This window comes from Mercenaria mercenaria, chromosome 11, assembly GCF_021730395.1.
Source record: "Mercenaria mercenaria strain notata chromosome 11, MADL_Memer_1, whole genome shotgun sequence".
NCBI classification, from domain to species: Eukaryota; Metazoa; Mollusca; class Bivalvia; order Venerida; family Veneridae; genus Mercenaria; species Mercenaria mercenaria.
Genome location: NC_069371.1, coordinates 62,548,080 through 62,566,228, shown reverse-complemented (window position 1 = coordinate 62,566,228; position 18,149 = coordinate 62,548,080). Strand labels below are relative to the sequence as shown.

General features: G+C 36.3%; 1 protein-coding gene across 1 annotated transcript; it reads left to right on the top strand.

Annotated features, from left to right (window-relative positions):
• Positions 1-317: 317 nt before the first annotated feature.
• Positions 318-17,784, top strand: LOC123550181 (putative tyrosinase-like protein tyr-3). Its single transcript, XM_053517560.1, has 5 exons — positions 318-520; positions 2,569-2,847; positions 9,302-9,402; positions 11,768-12,029; positions 16,955-17,784. Exons 1-5 carry the CDS (start codon positions 347-349, stop codon positions 17,591-17,593), a joined length of 1,455 nt encoding a protein of 484 aa, XP_053373535.1. The 5' UTR covers positions 318-346; the 3' UTR covers positions 17,594-17,784.
• Positions 17,785-18,149: the final 365 nt, after the last annotated feature.

Here is an 18,149-nt window from a genome sequence, read left to right as displayed (position 1 = left end):
ATCTTGATGTGTGTCTCAAAATAATAACGACAAATTGTGTAATACAAAAGGTACAGGGAGGTATCGTAGAATAAGATACATACACAGACATAACATATCACTTCATGATTTTGAAATTTAATATTGACGATATAAATTACGCATGTTTCTTCTTGGCGCATTATCCTGACATTGAATTAGACTTTTCTGACTCTTATAGTTCTTTCTTGCACATAAAACATTGCATATAAAAAGTGATTAGTTTTATTGGTATATATAACTCACTGTTGCTTTGATATGATTGTTAAAAGCACAGTAAACAAGGAAGAAATGACTACTGTAATAATATATTGTAGAAAAACTGGACATGGGAAAGTTTAGTTTGTGTAGTGTCTTTGTGTTTCTGATGGCGAAAGCAGTGGACACACAAACAACAAATCATCAGGTATGCATGCTAGTACCAGAGGCAACACACGCATGCTTCAGGAGCTTTGAAGGAAAACCAATTGGTCAACTCGCAGCTAGAATAAGTTGCTTACAGGTACTTTTCTTTTTTTTTTTTTCAAAAACGATTTGCATTTTCGCAACTGTCGAATTATGAACAAGCTGATTACGAATTGAATCAAAATATCATTAATATTTCATTACATATAAAAAGGATCATATACGTGTGCACGTGTCTAGTAAGTCAAACGGTTGTGCTTCTCAGTTACGCTTAATAATTTGATTATTACACATTAGGTTTAACTGCCACCTTCAAACATGGTATCTTTAGGACATGCATTTTTTTAGATTTAATTATCTCGTGCGCACGATATCTTATCTCGTGCGCACGACATACTGTCTCGAGCACACGACATCTTATCTCTAGCGCACGACATCTTATCTCGTGTGCACGACATCTTATCTCGAGCGCTCGACATCTTATCTCGATCTCTCGGCATCTTATCTCGAGTGCATTACATCTTATCTCGTGCGCACGACATCTTATCTTGAGCACTCGACATCTTATCTCGACCGCTCGTCATCTTTTCTTGTGCGCGAGACATCCTATCTTGAACGCACGACATCTTATCTCTTGCGCTTGACACTTTATCTCGAGCGCTTGACATCTTATCTTGTTAGCACGACATCTTATCTCGCGCGCTCGACATATTATTTCGTCCGCACAACATCTTATCTTGAGCGCACGACTTATTATTTTGAGCGCTATACATCTTATCTATACATATCAAGGCTTTTTTATATGAATTTAGGTCATTAGTAAAAACATACACACAAGTAGATAATTAGGATCCCGTCTATTTAAATGTTATTTAACCTTCCCACAAGCACAAGTTTATCACATCATTTGGGAAAGTGGTGCACATAATTGGTCATCCTATCTTCAACATTTAAAGAACATAATTAATGATGCTTACTGCATGTTAGAGTAGCTACTTATCGCAGTTGACTGACATCATCAAATGGCACATTGTCAGAAATGACATGAATTAAGATGGCACGGGGAAATTCTTTCATATATGGGCGAAGCCTACATATTAAATCATTTTTTTTTGGTCAATGACTTATATATCCCTTTGCGTCATTACCAAATTTTTGCTGGCTTTTTTGTTCAGTTTGCGTATTTAAATTAATACCCTGCAAACAAAAGTATAAGCGAAACAAAAGCAAAAACGGTGGCAGTCATACTGATGACCTGAATAAACACAAAGGGCCTTCATATATATATAGATAAGATGTCGAGCGCTCGAAATAAGATGTCGTGCGCTCGAGATAAGATGTTGAGCGCTCGAAATAAGATGTTGTGCGCTCGAGATAGAATGTCGTGCGCACAAGATAAGATGTCGAGCACTCGAGATAAGATGTCGAGGGCACGAGATAAGATGTCGAGCGCTGAAGATAAGATGTTGAGCGCACGAGATAAGATGTTAAGCGCTCGAGATAAGATGTTGAGCGTACGAGATAAGATGTCGTGCGAAATATATAAGATGTTGAGCGCTCGAGATAAGATGTCGTGCGCACCTAATAAGATGTCGAGCGCTCGAGATAAGATGTCGAGCGCTCAAGATAAGATGTCGACCTCACGAGATAAGAAGTCGTGCGCACGACAGAAAATGTCGTGCACTCGAGATAAGATGTCGAGCGATCGAGATAAGATGTCGTGCGCACGAGAAAAGATGTTGAGCGATCGAGATAAGATGTCGTGCGCTCGAGATAAGATGTCGAGCGCTCGAGATAAGATGTCGTGTACTCGAGATAAGATGTCGTTCACACGACATCAATTATTCTAAAAAGAGTATATTTGCATGTACTAAACATACCACCGTATTACAGTAAAAACGTTTTAGTTGTAATTATTAGTTTAACATATTATATATTGTACATTTGTACACTTAGCTTATAATAAGCTTAGAAGATTAATGCAAAATGGCTATGTTTATGAAAAATGAGAATACTGTAATTATTTTATGGAAACTTGGAAAATATTCATATAATTCAATGTGTTTTAATAATTAGAGGAGAAAAAAGTATATATAAATGACATTTACCTGTTTGTTTTCTACTGAGTAAAACTTTCTTTTACAGGATTTGATGTGGAACATCGTCCCTGACATGTCATTAAACGAGAAAGATCGATCAGTCTTGAGAAATATATCGGCGTCTCTTGGTATGGAACCTATTCAAGAATCTTTAGCAATGAAGTCGAATGCTGGTGGATTCGCAGGGAGTACACAGGCGGGGACGTCTACACAACGTCGCAGTAGCCAATACCCGCGGTCTGGTAAACGCACGCGGAAAGAGTACCGGACGCTGTCTCCTGGAGAAAAGGAAAGGTTTCACAGAGCTTTGAAAAGATTATATATGGTACTGTACCTCCTTTCATTATTACTGCATTTTTAGATGGGAATCAAAGGTTTTTTAGGGCTTTTATGATAAACTAGTCAATGTACAATTGTCATCGCGTGTGCAATAGTACACATACAGAACACATTGTCATGAAAATTCTTACATCCTATGAATATATTGAAAATATATGAACATTTGCTTGTTCTTAACAACAGTTAAATGCATAAGCGGACAATAGGTAACGATGTTTTAAAGACAAACACAAAAAGGAAGACTTGTCAAATAAAGAGAAAACTAGATATATGTCCATATTACACTGATGCCTCCACTTTCTGTCTCTCCGTGTGTACTTGTCGGCAATGCTTTACTAACTAAACTTTTATATTACCTTCGACCGGGGTGCCTGGCAGTTGGGAGGTGGTTGAAGGGAGGTGGGAGGTGGTTGAGTGTGTGTGTGTGGGGGGGGGGGGGGGGGGGGGGGAGGGAAGCACTGAGAGTAAGAGTAAAATATTTAATATTCTATAAAGCTTAATGACTCAAGGGCAAATATATTTTAAAATATGTGCGACACGGACTTCTAGGACCTTTATGCATATCTTTGACCAAATCAGGCGTCATAACTCTTGTCTTGCTGAGTTAAATCCCAAACAAAGCACCAGGTGCATAACATAACATGCTGAATTTTATTCCTACACGGTTTCATCACTATATTTGAAATTTTCTTGGTAAAATACGTAGATACGCCCCTATTGCGTTGAACCTTCGTTATGTACGACACAAACATTTAGGCCCTGTAAGCATATTTTATGCCCCCCTTCGAAGAAGGAGGGATATATTGTTTTGCAGATGTCTGTCAGTCGGTCGGTCGGTCGGTTGGTCGGTCTGTCGGTCGGTATGTCGGTTGGTATGTGGAACAATTGGTTTCCGGATGATATCTCAAGAACGCTTGGACCTAGGATCATGAAAGATGATAGGGAGGTTGGTCATGACTAGCAGATAACTCCTATTGGTTTTAAGTTCAAAGACCAATGTCACAATGACCAGGAACATTTAAACGGTTTCCGGATGATAGCTCAAGAACGCTTGGGCCTAGGGCATGAAAGATAATAGGAAGATTGGTCATGGCCAGCAGATGACCCCTATTGATTTTGAGGTTAGTAGGTCAAAGGTCAAGGACACAGTGATCCGGAACAGTTAAACAGTTTCCGGATGATAACTCAAGAACGCTAAGGCCTAGGATCATGAAAGATAATAGGGAGGTAGATCATGACCAGCAGATGACCCCTAAAGATTTTGACGTCAGTAAATCAAAGCTCAAGGTCACAGTGATCCGGAACAATTAAACGGTTTCCGGATGATTACTCAAGAACGCTTGGGCCTAGGATCATGAAAGTTGAAAGGGAGGTTGATCATGACCAGCAAATGATCTCTATTGATATTGAGGTGAGTAGGTCAAAGGTTAAGGTCACAGTGATCCGGAACATTTAAACGGCTTCCGGATGATAACTCAAGAACGTTTGAGTTTAGGATCATGAAAGATAATAGGGAGGTAGGTCATGACCAGCAGATGACCCCTAAAGATTTTGACGTCAGTAAATCAAAGCTCAAGGTCACAGTGACCCGGAACAATTAAACGGTTTCCGGATGATTACTCAAGAACGCTTGTGTCTAGGATCATGAAAGTTGAGAGGGAGGTTGATCATGACCAGCAAATGACCTCTATTGATATTGAGGTGAGTAGGTCAAAGGTTAAGGTCACAGTGATCCGGAACAATTAAACGGTTTCCGGATGATTACTCAAGAACGCTTGGGCCTAGGATCATGAAATTTGATTAAGAGGTTGGTCATGTCCGGCAGATGACTCTTATTGATTTTGAGGTCAGTAGATCAAAAGTCAAGGTCACGGTTACCTGGAACAGTTAAACAATTTCCGGACAATAACTTGAGAACGCTTGGGCTTGGGACCATGAAACTTAATAGAGAGGTTGACCATGACCAGCAGAGGACCCTTATTGATTTTGAGGTCAGTAGGTCAAAGGTCAAGGTCAAAGTGACCCGGAAAATGACTTGAGAACGCTTGGGCCTGGGATCACGAAACTTGATAGGGAGGTTGATCATAACCAGCAGATGACCCCTATTGATTTTGAGGTCAGTAGGTCAAAGGTCAAGGTCAAAGTGACCCGGACAATAACTTGAGAACGCTCTGGCCTCGGATCACGAAACTTGATCATACGGGAAAATTAGACCCATCGATTTTTCGCACGAGTGAAAATATTTTATATAGCGCAAAGAAGGAGCCATTTACTTTATTTAAATTTATGGGAAAAGTATTATAGGTATATTAGCTTTGCAAACGATGTGATAATATTCAATGCATTGTCTTTCTTATGAATATTTTATTTTCAAAATCTGATTTCTGATCTCTCTGTCGTGGGGGCTTTGTCTCACTCTGTCCATCTGGTCAGATCGCTCTGTGTCTGTACTAGTAGAGGATGATTTAGGCGCCCTGTGTGGCTGCATTTGAACTATGTAAAGCGCCTTTGAACGTGAAATTGATAATGAAAAGGGCGCTATATAAATCTGGTATAATAAAAAAAAAATAATAAATAGAAAATGATCTTTTTAGCGTATACTTTATGTCTGTCTATCTACAATTAGATATAAAGTAAAATATGGATAATTTGCTGAAATTTCTTCTGTTTAACAAAGAATAAATAGTTTCTTATTTGCCTTTGAAGACCATTGCAAACGACTTAGTAATCTATATTCATTTAGCTATTGTTTCATATTAACTTCAGCTTTGAAGAAAATGGTCTTTTTAAGCATTTTGCAGATGAGTATAGGTTTTTTTATCGCTGTCGGAAAGACTCGAACATTCTCGTACATTTCCGTCAATTCTTACGGAATTTAAGCTCCTTAACGGTAAAGACTGATTTTCTCTCACCCGCTAAACTGCAAATGTGCACGGATTTATAAATTAGTGGACGCTCCATAATATGATTTTCTTTACAGCCAATAGTCAATTTCAAACAGCTTGAGGATCGAAATTTGAATTTTCAAAAAGAAAAATTTCGAGTTTGCATCGGATTTGAATCTTGCTCGAAGTTCGGAACTGAAATGTTCAGTGTTTTATTCGAGCCAGCATTGAACATCGAGTCTGTTGAAAATGGAAATCTTAAGGAATTGATTTCGAACTTGAATTAAATTTCGAGAGTGTAAGAAGGAAAACGACCGTTAAAAGTTTCAAACGTTGAAATTTGAGGCGGCATATTTTGGGCAAGTTAGAAGTAGAAGATCGAAATTCAAATTTTCGAAAGGATGACGTTAAATTTTGCTTAGATTGAATTTCGCACCAACTCGGGAAACGAAATTCAAAACAAAAGAAACCATCGAATTTCGAGGCAGAATTGAAAATAGAGCCAGCAGGAAGACCGAAATTCAAATATTTTGAGGGGTGCAGTGGTCCAGGGATCGAGGGTTCGAGCCTCATTGGGGTCACGATCATGACTTCTCACATGACATCAGTACTGGTTTTTCCAGGAAGTTAACTCGAGAGTGGTTACAATAAGCTTGAAGCTTTCATCACAACCGAGCTACAACAAATAAGTATAGACTAAACATTTTGAGCTAGCATGAATTTCTAGTCTATCGGCATTTTAAAGAACATTTAAATTGCGATCTTAAACTGGCTCTTAATTCTATACCTGCTCGATATTCAGACTGAAAATTTGACTTTGATTTTTAAACTTGTTCGGCATTCAGTGCTAGATTTTCGAAACGTTGAGCTCGCTCGCAAATAAAACTAATGCAAGATCGAAATCCAGCTGTTCCAAATTTAATCCCAGTTTTAAATTCGATTGCTTTGAAAATTTGAGCAGGCTTGAAATATAATACCGGGAATAATCTATTAAGTATTATAACCTTTAGCCAGCTGGACATGATTGATTCTGCCTTTGCGACCAGTGTAGATCATGATCAGCCTGCATATACGTGCAGTCTGATCATGATCTGCACTGTTTGCCATTCAGTCAGTGTCTTTTTGGTAATCACCCTTTTTAACAGTTAATGGTACTGTCCAAATTGAAGGATGGACACGTTCATTATAGAAATCTAGCTGGGTAATGGTTAAAAAATTGAATTTCAATATATCCGATCTTGCAATATTTTTAGCTCGACTATACGAAGTATAAGGAGAGCTATCCTACTCGACCCGGCGTCGGCGTCGGCGTCTTTCCGCGTCCCCACCTTGGTTAAAGTTTTTTTACACTTTCTCTTTTTTCAACTTATCTCTGTTATTACTTGATGGATTTGATTCAAACTTGAAATACTTATTCCTCATCATCATCCACATCATCTGACATAAGGGCCATAACTCTGGCACCAATATTTCACGAATTATGCCCCCTTTTCACTTAGATTTTCAGGTTAAAGTTTTGATGCACTTTCCCTCTATCTCTTGTTTTTACTGAATTGATTTTGATTCAAACTGAAACAATTGTTCAACATCATCATCCACATCATATGACACAAGGTGCATAACTCTGGCACCATTTTTTCATGAATTATTCCCCCTTTTTACTTAGAATTTCAGGTTAAAGTTTTATTCGCTTTCACCCTATCTCTGTTATTACTGAATGGATCTGATTCAAACTGAAACAATTGTTCAACATCATCACCCACATCATATGACACAAGGTGCATAACTCTGGGACCAATTTTTCATGATTTATTTCCCCTTTTTACTTAGAATTTTAGGTTAAAGTTTTGATGCACTTTCACTCTGTCTCTGTTATTACTGAATGGATTTGATTCAAACTTAAAATAGTTGTTCAACATCATCACCCACACCATATGATACAAGGTGCATAACTCTGGCACCAATTTTTCGTTTATTCTCCCATTTTACTTAGAATTTAAGGTTAAAGTTTTGATGCACTTTCACTCTGCCTCTGTTATTACTGAATGGATTTGATTCAGACTTAAAATAGTTGTTCAACATTATCACCCACACCATATGACACAAGGTGCATAATTCTGGCACCAATAGTCAATGAATTATGCCCCTTTTTGCTTAGGATATACTTATATAGTGTTTTGATACATTTTATCTTTACCTCTCTTATAACTTTAAGTTGATATTTTTGACATAGACTCAGCATATTGTGCAATATCTTCATCCACAATTGGAGTCATTAAACACTCCAGTGACAGCTCTAGTTTCCTCAGATGTGCCTAGTTTCACTATCCAGCATCAAAATAGTCGAGCGCGCTGTCGCCTGTGACAGCTCTTGTTAATCTTTGAATTATGATCTTGAGCAGATCGCAGTTTTAGTATGATATTGAAATTCGGCTTTTCAAATTTTGAGTACGATTTTCGAGCTGGCTCGACACTAATTACTTGCTCGATATCTGACTTTAAAAAAATCACGACATAACAATAAATATGCAGTTATTCGATTACCCCCCAAAAAAACTATTTAATACCTTTATTTCATAATCACGATCAACCAACAAAGTATTATAAAAGCGAGCTTCCATCTGATTGTAAAATAGCAGAAATCATTTTTGCAATGTGATTGTTCGGTTTTATAATAATGTGTTTATTGAGAATACCATTATACAGGTATTCCTATTAATCCACCAAATACCATTTAGGTTCCGATTAGTTCCAATTTATTTGCAATCACTGTAAATTAGACTTGGCAATATTGTGTAACAGTACATTGGCGAAGAAGGGATTACTTGTTAGACATCGGCTTATAATACGGAGTAGGCCGAAAACAACCGAACAGTCTCGACAGCAGATTTACCTGGCCAAACTTATTATCGGATTTTGTGGCGATTTTCGTGATGGGTCTAATTTTCCCATATGAGGGAGGTTGATCATGACCAGCAGATGACCCCTATTGATTTTGAGGTCAGTATGTCAAAGGTCAAGGTCACATTGATTTGAGGTCAGTACTAAGTAATTTCTGTTCCTTGTGCAGCTACTGAATGCAAGGGGGGTGGGGGGGCATTTCGTGTTCTACGAGCTCTTGTTATATTCAAGTGTCATAAGGAATCTAAGTCAAATACTTTTGGAGACGTTCGATGCAAAATTATAGGTCCTCTTTAAGCACTCTGATTGGTGCCGAAATATTGTTACCATAATTCTGGTCTTACTGGGTGTAATCTCAAACAAAACCCCCCAAACATTTCACATGCTCAAAAATATTATCGTTGTTTTTTTGAAAGTTAATTGAAAAATACAGGTAAGGTTTTAAATTAGTTTTGTGACCTCTACAACGATATATACGAGAAGAAGTACTCACAAAATCATCTTATGTGTTGAAAACATGTCCGGTGACTTCTGCAGAGGGGCTATATACATTATTTGTTAAACAATCCATGTAGTGTTTAACTCTTTGTCAATTTTCGTTTAAAACATACGTTGTGGTATTTATTCGCTTGTTACATAAAACATCTGTTTCAGGATGGTTACATTGACCTATTTGCCAAGATTCACGCCGAAGCTTCAGACAAACACCATAGTGGCCCTTCCTTTCTACCATGGCATAGAGTTTATATAACCATGTAAGTGATTAAGTGCCACAAAAGATATTCTTTACAAAGCTAAATAATTTAACCCTTATCATGCTGGTCACGACTGACACTGCCTTTGCGACCAGTGCAAATCATGATCAGCCTGCACACCCGTGCAGTCTGATCATGATCTGCGCTGTTCGTCATTCAGTCAGTATCTTTTTGGTATGCACCCCTTTTAACAGCTAATGGTTCTGTCCAAATTGAAAGATCAGCTTGTAATTTTGCATAGATAGAATAATGATAAAAATAATAATAACTTTATTTAAAGAAGGTAATATATGACATTTTTAAAAATATTACGTATCTTAAGTTTCCATCTGATCTTCTTTTGAAATAGAAAATTAAAGAATATCTAATCATAATGAAAAAACACAGAAGATCAGTTTACGTAACACACAATTTAACGTAAACATTCGATTTTGACAAACACTCCATTTAATTTGAATATATGTATATTAATTCACAAAAAAAGAGAAACAGTCACACACAAAATAAGAAGACAAACAATAGTGTTGACAGAGAAAGTGCAGCTTATTAAAATCCTAATAGATATTTTTGTATACTAGAAAGTGAATCCGTTTTAAAAATATTCCGAGAGATATACGCTTTATTTCCATATTCCATACTTCAGAACTAAGTGCAAATGTATAGCCAAAATGACTTTTTGGTATAATTTGCGCGATATTTCGGTTTATAATATCATTATGTACAATTTTTCCAAGGTCATGATTTTCTTCACAAAATAATCACTCTCAAACTAAGATTGTTTTACTTATAACAGTCATCGCTCATTCAAATAATCCGTAAAGCACGTGTCTATCGCAGTTTTCTTACAATTAGGTTGACAATCAGCTATTCTTTTGAAATTATCTCCCTTTTTATGTAAAATCAATTTAATATTGAGCTTGGTATATAGCGAAAATTGCTTGTGAAAATCAATGTTTTCCGATGTTTTTGAAAGTACTATATCAATTACTAAATTAAATAGCTTTGATTTAGATTGGTTCAGCTGCCGAAACATCAATGAGTTTATAATACAGGCCCGGCGCCAGGGCGAGACTCAAGGGGCCCGTCGCACACCTTCCCCCTACCGGCTTAGAAGTGACCTACACTCATCAAAGTTGTTCCCAACTATTTTAGCAAAGGAATAATATTTCTCAAAAATTAGAATAAAAAATGCACTAGAGTAGGCCCCCTGACCCCCCTCTCCACTTAACATGGGAGAAAGGCCCCCCTCCCATACCTACCCCTATGCGCCTCGCCGGTGACGCCTCCATTCCAAACTGGTGCCCCCCGCCACTCCCCACCCTACCCCACACAAACTTCTACCCCACAATCAAATACTTAAACCGGGCTTGTAATGTATTAGCCTATAGATCTGAAAAGTACGGATAAGGGAACTTAAAGGTTCTGTCATTTCGGCACCAACACGAGTTATTGGAATCAGCTTGATTTGGGGCGGGGGGGGGGGGGGAGTCTACTTTCATTCAGTTTACTTTAATACAATAGGGTTATTAGAACAGTAGCTCGATCTGGGATTCTGTATTCGGCTCGAGTGGATTTTTGCCAGATCGGATCTCACGAGGCGCGCTAATTCCAAATTCCAAATTCCACGAGAGCCGATTACAAAATCCCAGATCTAGCTACTTTTATAATGACCCTTTTATTATATACCTCTACCTTTTTGTTTGTTGTTTTGTTATTGAAAGAAATCTTCAATGTTTATCGATACTAAAATGGAACTTAGTGAAGTTTTTATGTGCGCTATTTATAGAACTTTGTCTGGGCATGCATGCCGACATTTTTACAAAATTTTTATAGGTATATAATAAATGCCCATGTTGCAATGTATAATGAAATTTGCTTAATGATAATAATAATGATAATAATAATGGTAATAATGATAATAATAATGTTATGTTATCATCTTTGGTATGTTATGCCTCGGTCACAAAATCATACGAGTCCACCAATTTTAGAATCCTTACGGTCTTACGGTAAAATCGTAGCGTCTGGTCCTCTTCAGAGGATGCAATCGTAGGATATCCGTACGGACATCGCAGAAAAGTCACGCGGAGCTCGCTAGGAGCCCGGCCGGACCTCGAACGGTGCTCGTGGATTCTGATCATTTAAAATTAGAATAAAACGGTAGAGTAAAACAATAATCATAACTGAATTTTCAAGTATCCCCCACCCAATATATCAGGAACATCTCTCCAACCTTGTAAATAAATTTGAGATTTTTCCTCTAAAACAAAAGTAATAAATTGATTATAGTAAAAATAAAACGTTATGAATCACTATATTTCAGACAATTTTAGAGAAAACTATACTCTCTTTTAACACTTTGAAGGTTTGAAGAAGTATTGCGAATGTACGACCGTTCAGTGTCCCTTCCGTACTGGGCAAGTACGTTCGATGACGCCATGAGCAATCCTGTTAACTCTATACTTTGGACTGATTCATACTTTGGTAACGGAGAAGGGATAGTAACAAGTGGTCCGGCAGCGTATTGGGTGACAGGACAAGGGGGGTTAGAGAGGAATTATGGGAGAGGCAGTACACTTTTCAAGAAGGATCAGATTCAGAAAGTCTTGTCTCAGTGCTATTTAGCTGTAAGTATCAGAATTTTACCAGTTTTCAGCTTACTGTCAATATCAGGACTATTTCTATTGAACTTTCTGAAAACTACTTGGCATTCCAACAGTCAGGACCACCCCCTCATCCACTCTCTGCCAATGGTTAGAAAACACCTTTTAACAATTAAAAGCGAACTGTATTTTCTACAAATCATATCTCACTCGGCTAAATGCACAATGATAAAATGTTGTTTTTTTATCTTTAAATCTTAGATCTATTCCTTTAAACTGAATTATGTATATTATTAACGTTTTAATGACACACACGCTGATGGAAATAGTTATAGATTATAATAATAAGTTTAAATAAACCATGTTTTGCACTAGTTGATCAAGTTTTTTACTTGCCAGTAGAGAAAACACAAATATAGGCAATGTATAAATAAGAATGCCTTGGTAGTGAAATGACAAAATAGCAGCAGTTTGCGGTTTAATTTTATACAATGATAGTCCAGGTGAAGGCTTGTTCTGAAGATACTATTTTACCATAAAATCGCCTATTCCGTTTTTAATGAAATTTATTTCTGATTTTGAAATTCTAATAGGGGAGTAAAACCTTATTGTTTGATTTAAAAATTCTGTAACAGATTTTTGTGTCTTATTTCTTTTTCAAGTACCAAATGAAAATTATGCATTATTCCAAATGCCTCCATAGGTAAAAGTAGGAATAAACTTTTTGAATTTTGAAGACACTAATTGTCAAATATTACAAGCAAGATTTAATATACTTTTATAAGGAAATAGAGTTTCTGTTTAACAGAAAATTTACAACGTTTTACTTGTAAAAAACTGAAATGAAAATCAGAATTTCCTACACCGAACATAACAAAAAAGCAATTATAAATGCATCTGGTGTTTAAAAATCAGAAAAGAGAACAATCTCAAAACTGCAAAAGTCGAAGAGATTCGTTTGGAAAAAAATGAGTTTATCTCGTATGTACGAGATTTTTATTAATATTACAAGAAAATTACCCGTATCACGTAACTACATCTTTTCTCGTTATGATGACTTAATATATCATTTTTACAAGAAAATATTGCGTTATTACAATATATAATATCGTTATTACAAGAAAGAAGTATCCTAATAGTGACGTCATTACGGCCAAACTTTCTTATAATACCATAAGACGTAAAGTCAATTTTTAGGAAGGGGTTAAAATCACTTGTGCCTCAGCCATGTAGGCCAAGTTCGAGCCTCGCTTGTGGGCATTCTTTAAGTGGGAAAGCAATCCAGCTTGCGTACGGAAGATCAGCGGTGCTAAACAGGTGCTCCCGCCCGTGATGAAATAATGCCCAGTGGGGCACCAGGGGTCTTCCTCCACCATCACAAACTGGGATGTCGCCATATGACCATCTGTAGTCGTGTCGGCCCAACAAAGCAAAGAATTAGGTTTTCATATTCTTTTTGTTTGTCTTTGTAGTAAAAAGATGAAATGTCGATATTTTGGCAATAGAATGTACCTTAAATTTATTTCCCCTTACGGTGTCTCAGGCACTGTAATTACTAAAATAAGAGTAGTTTCACAATTCAATAGCAGTTCATATTTTCAGGCCGAGTATTTTTCTCTTGAAAATTGCACTAAAGTCTTAACAGTTGGTCAAATTATCATCAACATGGAAGCACATGATGATTTATAGTACATACGCCGCTTGGGAAATGTTTGAGTCTCGTTTAGACCGAAAGCTTACCCTAAAATATTGAAATCTTACAGACATTCAAACTCCATTAAACACATATTTACAAAAGACAAAATTTAGTTCTTTTTGAAGTACAATATGTATACTGCAAAATCTTATGGAATGTTTGTCAAAATTGTCCCTGGTTGTTGCATTTGACACAAAAATACAACTCCTTGTAAATTTAATTTAAAAAATTGTTTGTACTATATGCATTACTGACCACAGCTACATAGGTAAACCAGTACACATCGATTGTTGAATGCAGCACTACACTACAATTCCATTGATTTATATTGGAAGATAAGATAGTTTTTCATTGTACAGTCAACCTATAATATCACTTGTTATTATGTAACTGTATATTATGTGTGAACAGATTTACAAATTGGACAAATTTATGGTGTTTGGATTTTTGTGTATAATAAAGTAACCAGGCAGAATTTCAAAATAAATTCTCTAAGACTGTATTCTTTACGGTCGGCTTTACAATTGGTTGTAATTAATTCTTTTACATGATTGAATATATATTGAATTTGACTAAATGTAAAATTGCACAATTTTGTCATTTTAGCCAGAGAAAATATCTAATAAAAGCATAATACAGGTAGTGAAATGCAAATCCTTTTACGTGCATATGTGTAGGTTACTAACCGAGTAGGAGGTGTTCATGAATTGAAAATACCAGCGCTCGTGCGAATCGTGACGGTGTTACCGCACGAGCGCGGGTATTTTCAATTCATGAACACCGATCTAAGAGGTAAGTAACTGACTCACACAACGTCATTTTAATTTGTTAGTTTTTATTAATTAATTTATTTGTAAGTCTTTCTCCCAGTCAGAACAAAATGATTGTGGGAATTACTTCTGCAGGTAAATTGAAATACATAAAATGATATTAAAAAAGTTTATGAAAGTTCTGCTAATTAGGCACTGTAAATGCATTTTTGTAAGCCGATTATTTGTTAAGAGTTTTTCTTTGTTTCATTTTACAGAAACACAAAGAACGCACCAGTATGGTCTCTGTAACATTAATATTTCACATTCTGAAGTTCACATTCTCATGAAGTGATATTCAACAATTGTGTATCCGAAAATGATATCGTCTGTTTATCTGTTCAACTGAATGAAAAGTCCGCACTTTGTTTCATTGTTTGTTATTGTTGTTGTTATTTTTATCTTTTAATTCACAACTTCATACTTCGGTTCCATGTTTATAAAACTTTTTTCATGATAAACTTAGTTTCAGATTCTGCATTTACGGTTTCGTCGTGGTCGTGGTCGTGGCCGTCGTCATCATCATCATCATCATCATCTAACAATAATAATTAAAATGATTATCTTCTTCTTATACACCTTCAAGTTAAATACTGAGCCGTGAATATATCTTATAGATGAAAAAACATGACGATCGTAATTTAAAGGTCAAATATACAATGTTTGAAAAAAGTAAGTATACATTTATAAATGCTACATTACGCAGGTATTGTCTATTGTCCATAAGTACTGACTTGGTACGCATTAATCTTCGCTAGTATTTTTGGAGTTTTCATTATTTTAAGAAATATTTGTATCCTAAAATAACCAATATAAATAACCAATGGCACGGTGGCATAGTGGTAGCTGTCTGACTGTCACGCACGATACCAAGAGTTCAAAATCACCTCAAACTATTTTTTAGAATTCAATGTAATGTTAACGTTGTTATCGATGTTACTTTTACTCTTACAATATCTGCGTAACATATTTTACGAAATCTGATTGTTTTCTCTTGTAGATGTAGCATTTATTTTCAGGAAACGCTGCTGAGAAATACGTTATCTTTTTATCTAACTAAGATATTTTTAATATGTTTTATTCAACATTTGCCATAACGTTTATAGACCATAAGGTTTGATCAATTAAGCATGACAATATCTCTACCGATAAAATTTAGGGGAAAATCTATTTGCACATGTGATATTGTGAAAATTATAAATAAATATATACACAATATTTATATCGCTATTTAGCTTCAGACACCGAGAATTAATTTATGGAAAATATTCGGAATATTCTTGAGTGTCAGGTCAATACGTATAGGATAGACAACGAGTGCCGTTGTCTACGGGATATATACAACGAGCAAAGCGAGTTGTATATATCCCGTAGACAACGGCACGAGTTGTCTATCCGACTTAGACCACGTGACATAAAAACTGCAATTATTGAAAACTGTCCCACGCGTTCTATAGAAATTAGGATTAACGTGTTTTTATAAGAGTGATATTATCTTTGTACCGTTAGCGCTTTTTGTCAGTTGGGCATGTGAAAGAATGCAGGTTACTTTGTATAAATTCAGTTTTACTCGAATACCGGATTTACTAAAATTTGACGTTCATTAACACTTTGAGCCATTTGCAATCACTAAACAGTTAAATATGGATTTCTCAAAAATACTCAAAATTGAACCTCTCTCTCTCTCTCTCTCTCTCTCTCTCAAGATTTAACATTTCTGTCACTTTTCTGATACTTTCATTTTGCAATTCAAGATTGAAGCGTTGTTATGGCCAAATCTTTAACCATTGTTATACGCACACTGCCTGATAGGCCTGTAGCATTTAAAAAAAATGAAAGAAATTTATGCTTTAATACATCACGTTGCCTATTTTCATCTCTTTTTCTGCTGAAAATGTCATAGCAAGCGTATTTCTGCGGTACTTTTCTAGCGTGAGTTAAAGGTATACAAAGAGAATTATACTATATTATAACAACTGAAAATTTAACCTAACTTTCTGTAAACTGCTTTTGGCATATTTCGTCCACTTTCAGTTTTTTTGATAATTTGGGGACAAATTGGGTCAAAAACATAAGTCCCCTTCAGAATTGCTTTGCAGAAATCAGAAATAATAAATTAAAAAAAAAAATGACGCATCGTTACACATTAAAATGCTGTTATACCCGATTCGAAATACAGACGTCAGTATCATTTATTTTCGATATACACTATACTACTCCCCACCATTTCCTTTACTTACAGAGTTATTTGCTTTAACTTAATTTATTATTCCAGAATTACCATTGTTACTCTGGTAATGTTTTGATTACTCATTCATTATAGTTTATATTCACTTATGAAATGAATAAATTCTTATCGATATCTTAATTAATAAGGTCTTAATTTGATATTGTTAAATAGTAATACGTTGAAGAAACTCAACAGCAAAATCAATGCTTTTCAGAACATATCAAGACCTTCGGCTCCACCTGTCTTTGATCTGGAGGGTTACCACGGCGGTCCACATGTTTGGGTGGGTGGAGATATGAGCGCTTTTATTACAACTGGCTACGACCCTGTATTTTATATGCATCATGCTTATGTTGACTATATTTGGGAACAATTTCGACGCAGACAAAGATATATATGCGGAGTAGAACCGACAAGAGATTATCCTGAAGTTCCTGTTGGCAATAGCAACCACCCAGATGCTTCAATGACGGGCTTTGAATGGTTAATCAATAGGGATGGAATCAGACCACAATGGATCAATAACTGGTTTAATTATGACCCAGAACCAAGTTGTCCAGACTGCTGTCCTAACTGCCCCTCTCCAGCGCCACTTTACTGCGATAGTGTTAAAAACACGTGCGTATCTCGATCAAAACTACTAGACAGTAGTGGTCAATTAAGTGGGGGCTTTGCAGTTGCAATGTCGCTAAGCTCAGCAAGAATGGGATCTGGACAGCAAGAGCGTCCTAGGAACAGAGGTAGAGAATTTGACGCACCACCGAGTGATGGTAGAACTGTGGCAACAGCTTTACAGGACGCTATGGCCGCAGCTCCAGCAACGCTTCAACAACAACTTCGAACATTTCTTTAGTCACTTTAAAGATTTATCTGCTAAATGCAACGAATATATTTTCGCGTATATCATCTTGAAAGTGAAAATATTATACTACTTAAATAGCTAAATAAATAGCCAATGCAAACTCAACAAATTGCAATTTTTATGCACTCACTTGCTGTATTGTGACTTTGTCCATACTTTGACACATCACGATGTGACGCCGATATTTGCACAACAATAGTTATAATACACAGAAAGTCTTATTATCATGTTCATATTTGCTACATATAAAATGGACTATGTTGTTGAACATGTGTTGTTCGGCGCTTTCTAAGTACTTTCAGCGCTTTCTAACGATCATGCACATTCCTTGGCATTATGTCGACCCTTGACTTACGGATTTTGCTTTCTCTAGGTTACCACCGGCACAAATATTTTTGAGTGGAAAATTGCGATGCTTTCTATGCGCCCGTCTGAAAGACGGGACGTATTATGGGAACAATCTTGGCGGGCGGGCAGCATCCATAAACTTTGTCCAGAGCATCTCTTCTTAATGCATGGAGGAATCTTGATGTAACTTGGTTCAAAT

What these genes read in the sequence shown, in the direction of transcription:
- LOC123550181 (XM_053517560.1), top strand. Translation starts at nt 347, where the DNA reads ATGGGAAAGTTTAGTTTGTGTAGTGTCTTTGTGTTTCTGATGGCGAAA. An exon ending in CATAGAGTTTATATAACCAT is followed by an intron (nt 9,403 to 11,767) that starts GTAAGTGATTAA and finishes AACACTTTGAAG; the next exon opens with GTTTGAAGAAGTATTGCGAA. An exon ending in TGTCTCAGTGCTATTTAGCT is followed by an intron (nt 12,030 to 16,954) that starts GTAAGTATCAGA and finishes AATGCTTTTCAG; the next exon opens with AACATATCAAGACCTTCGGC.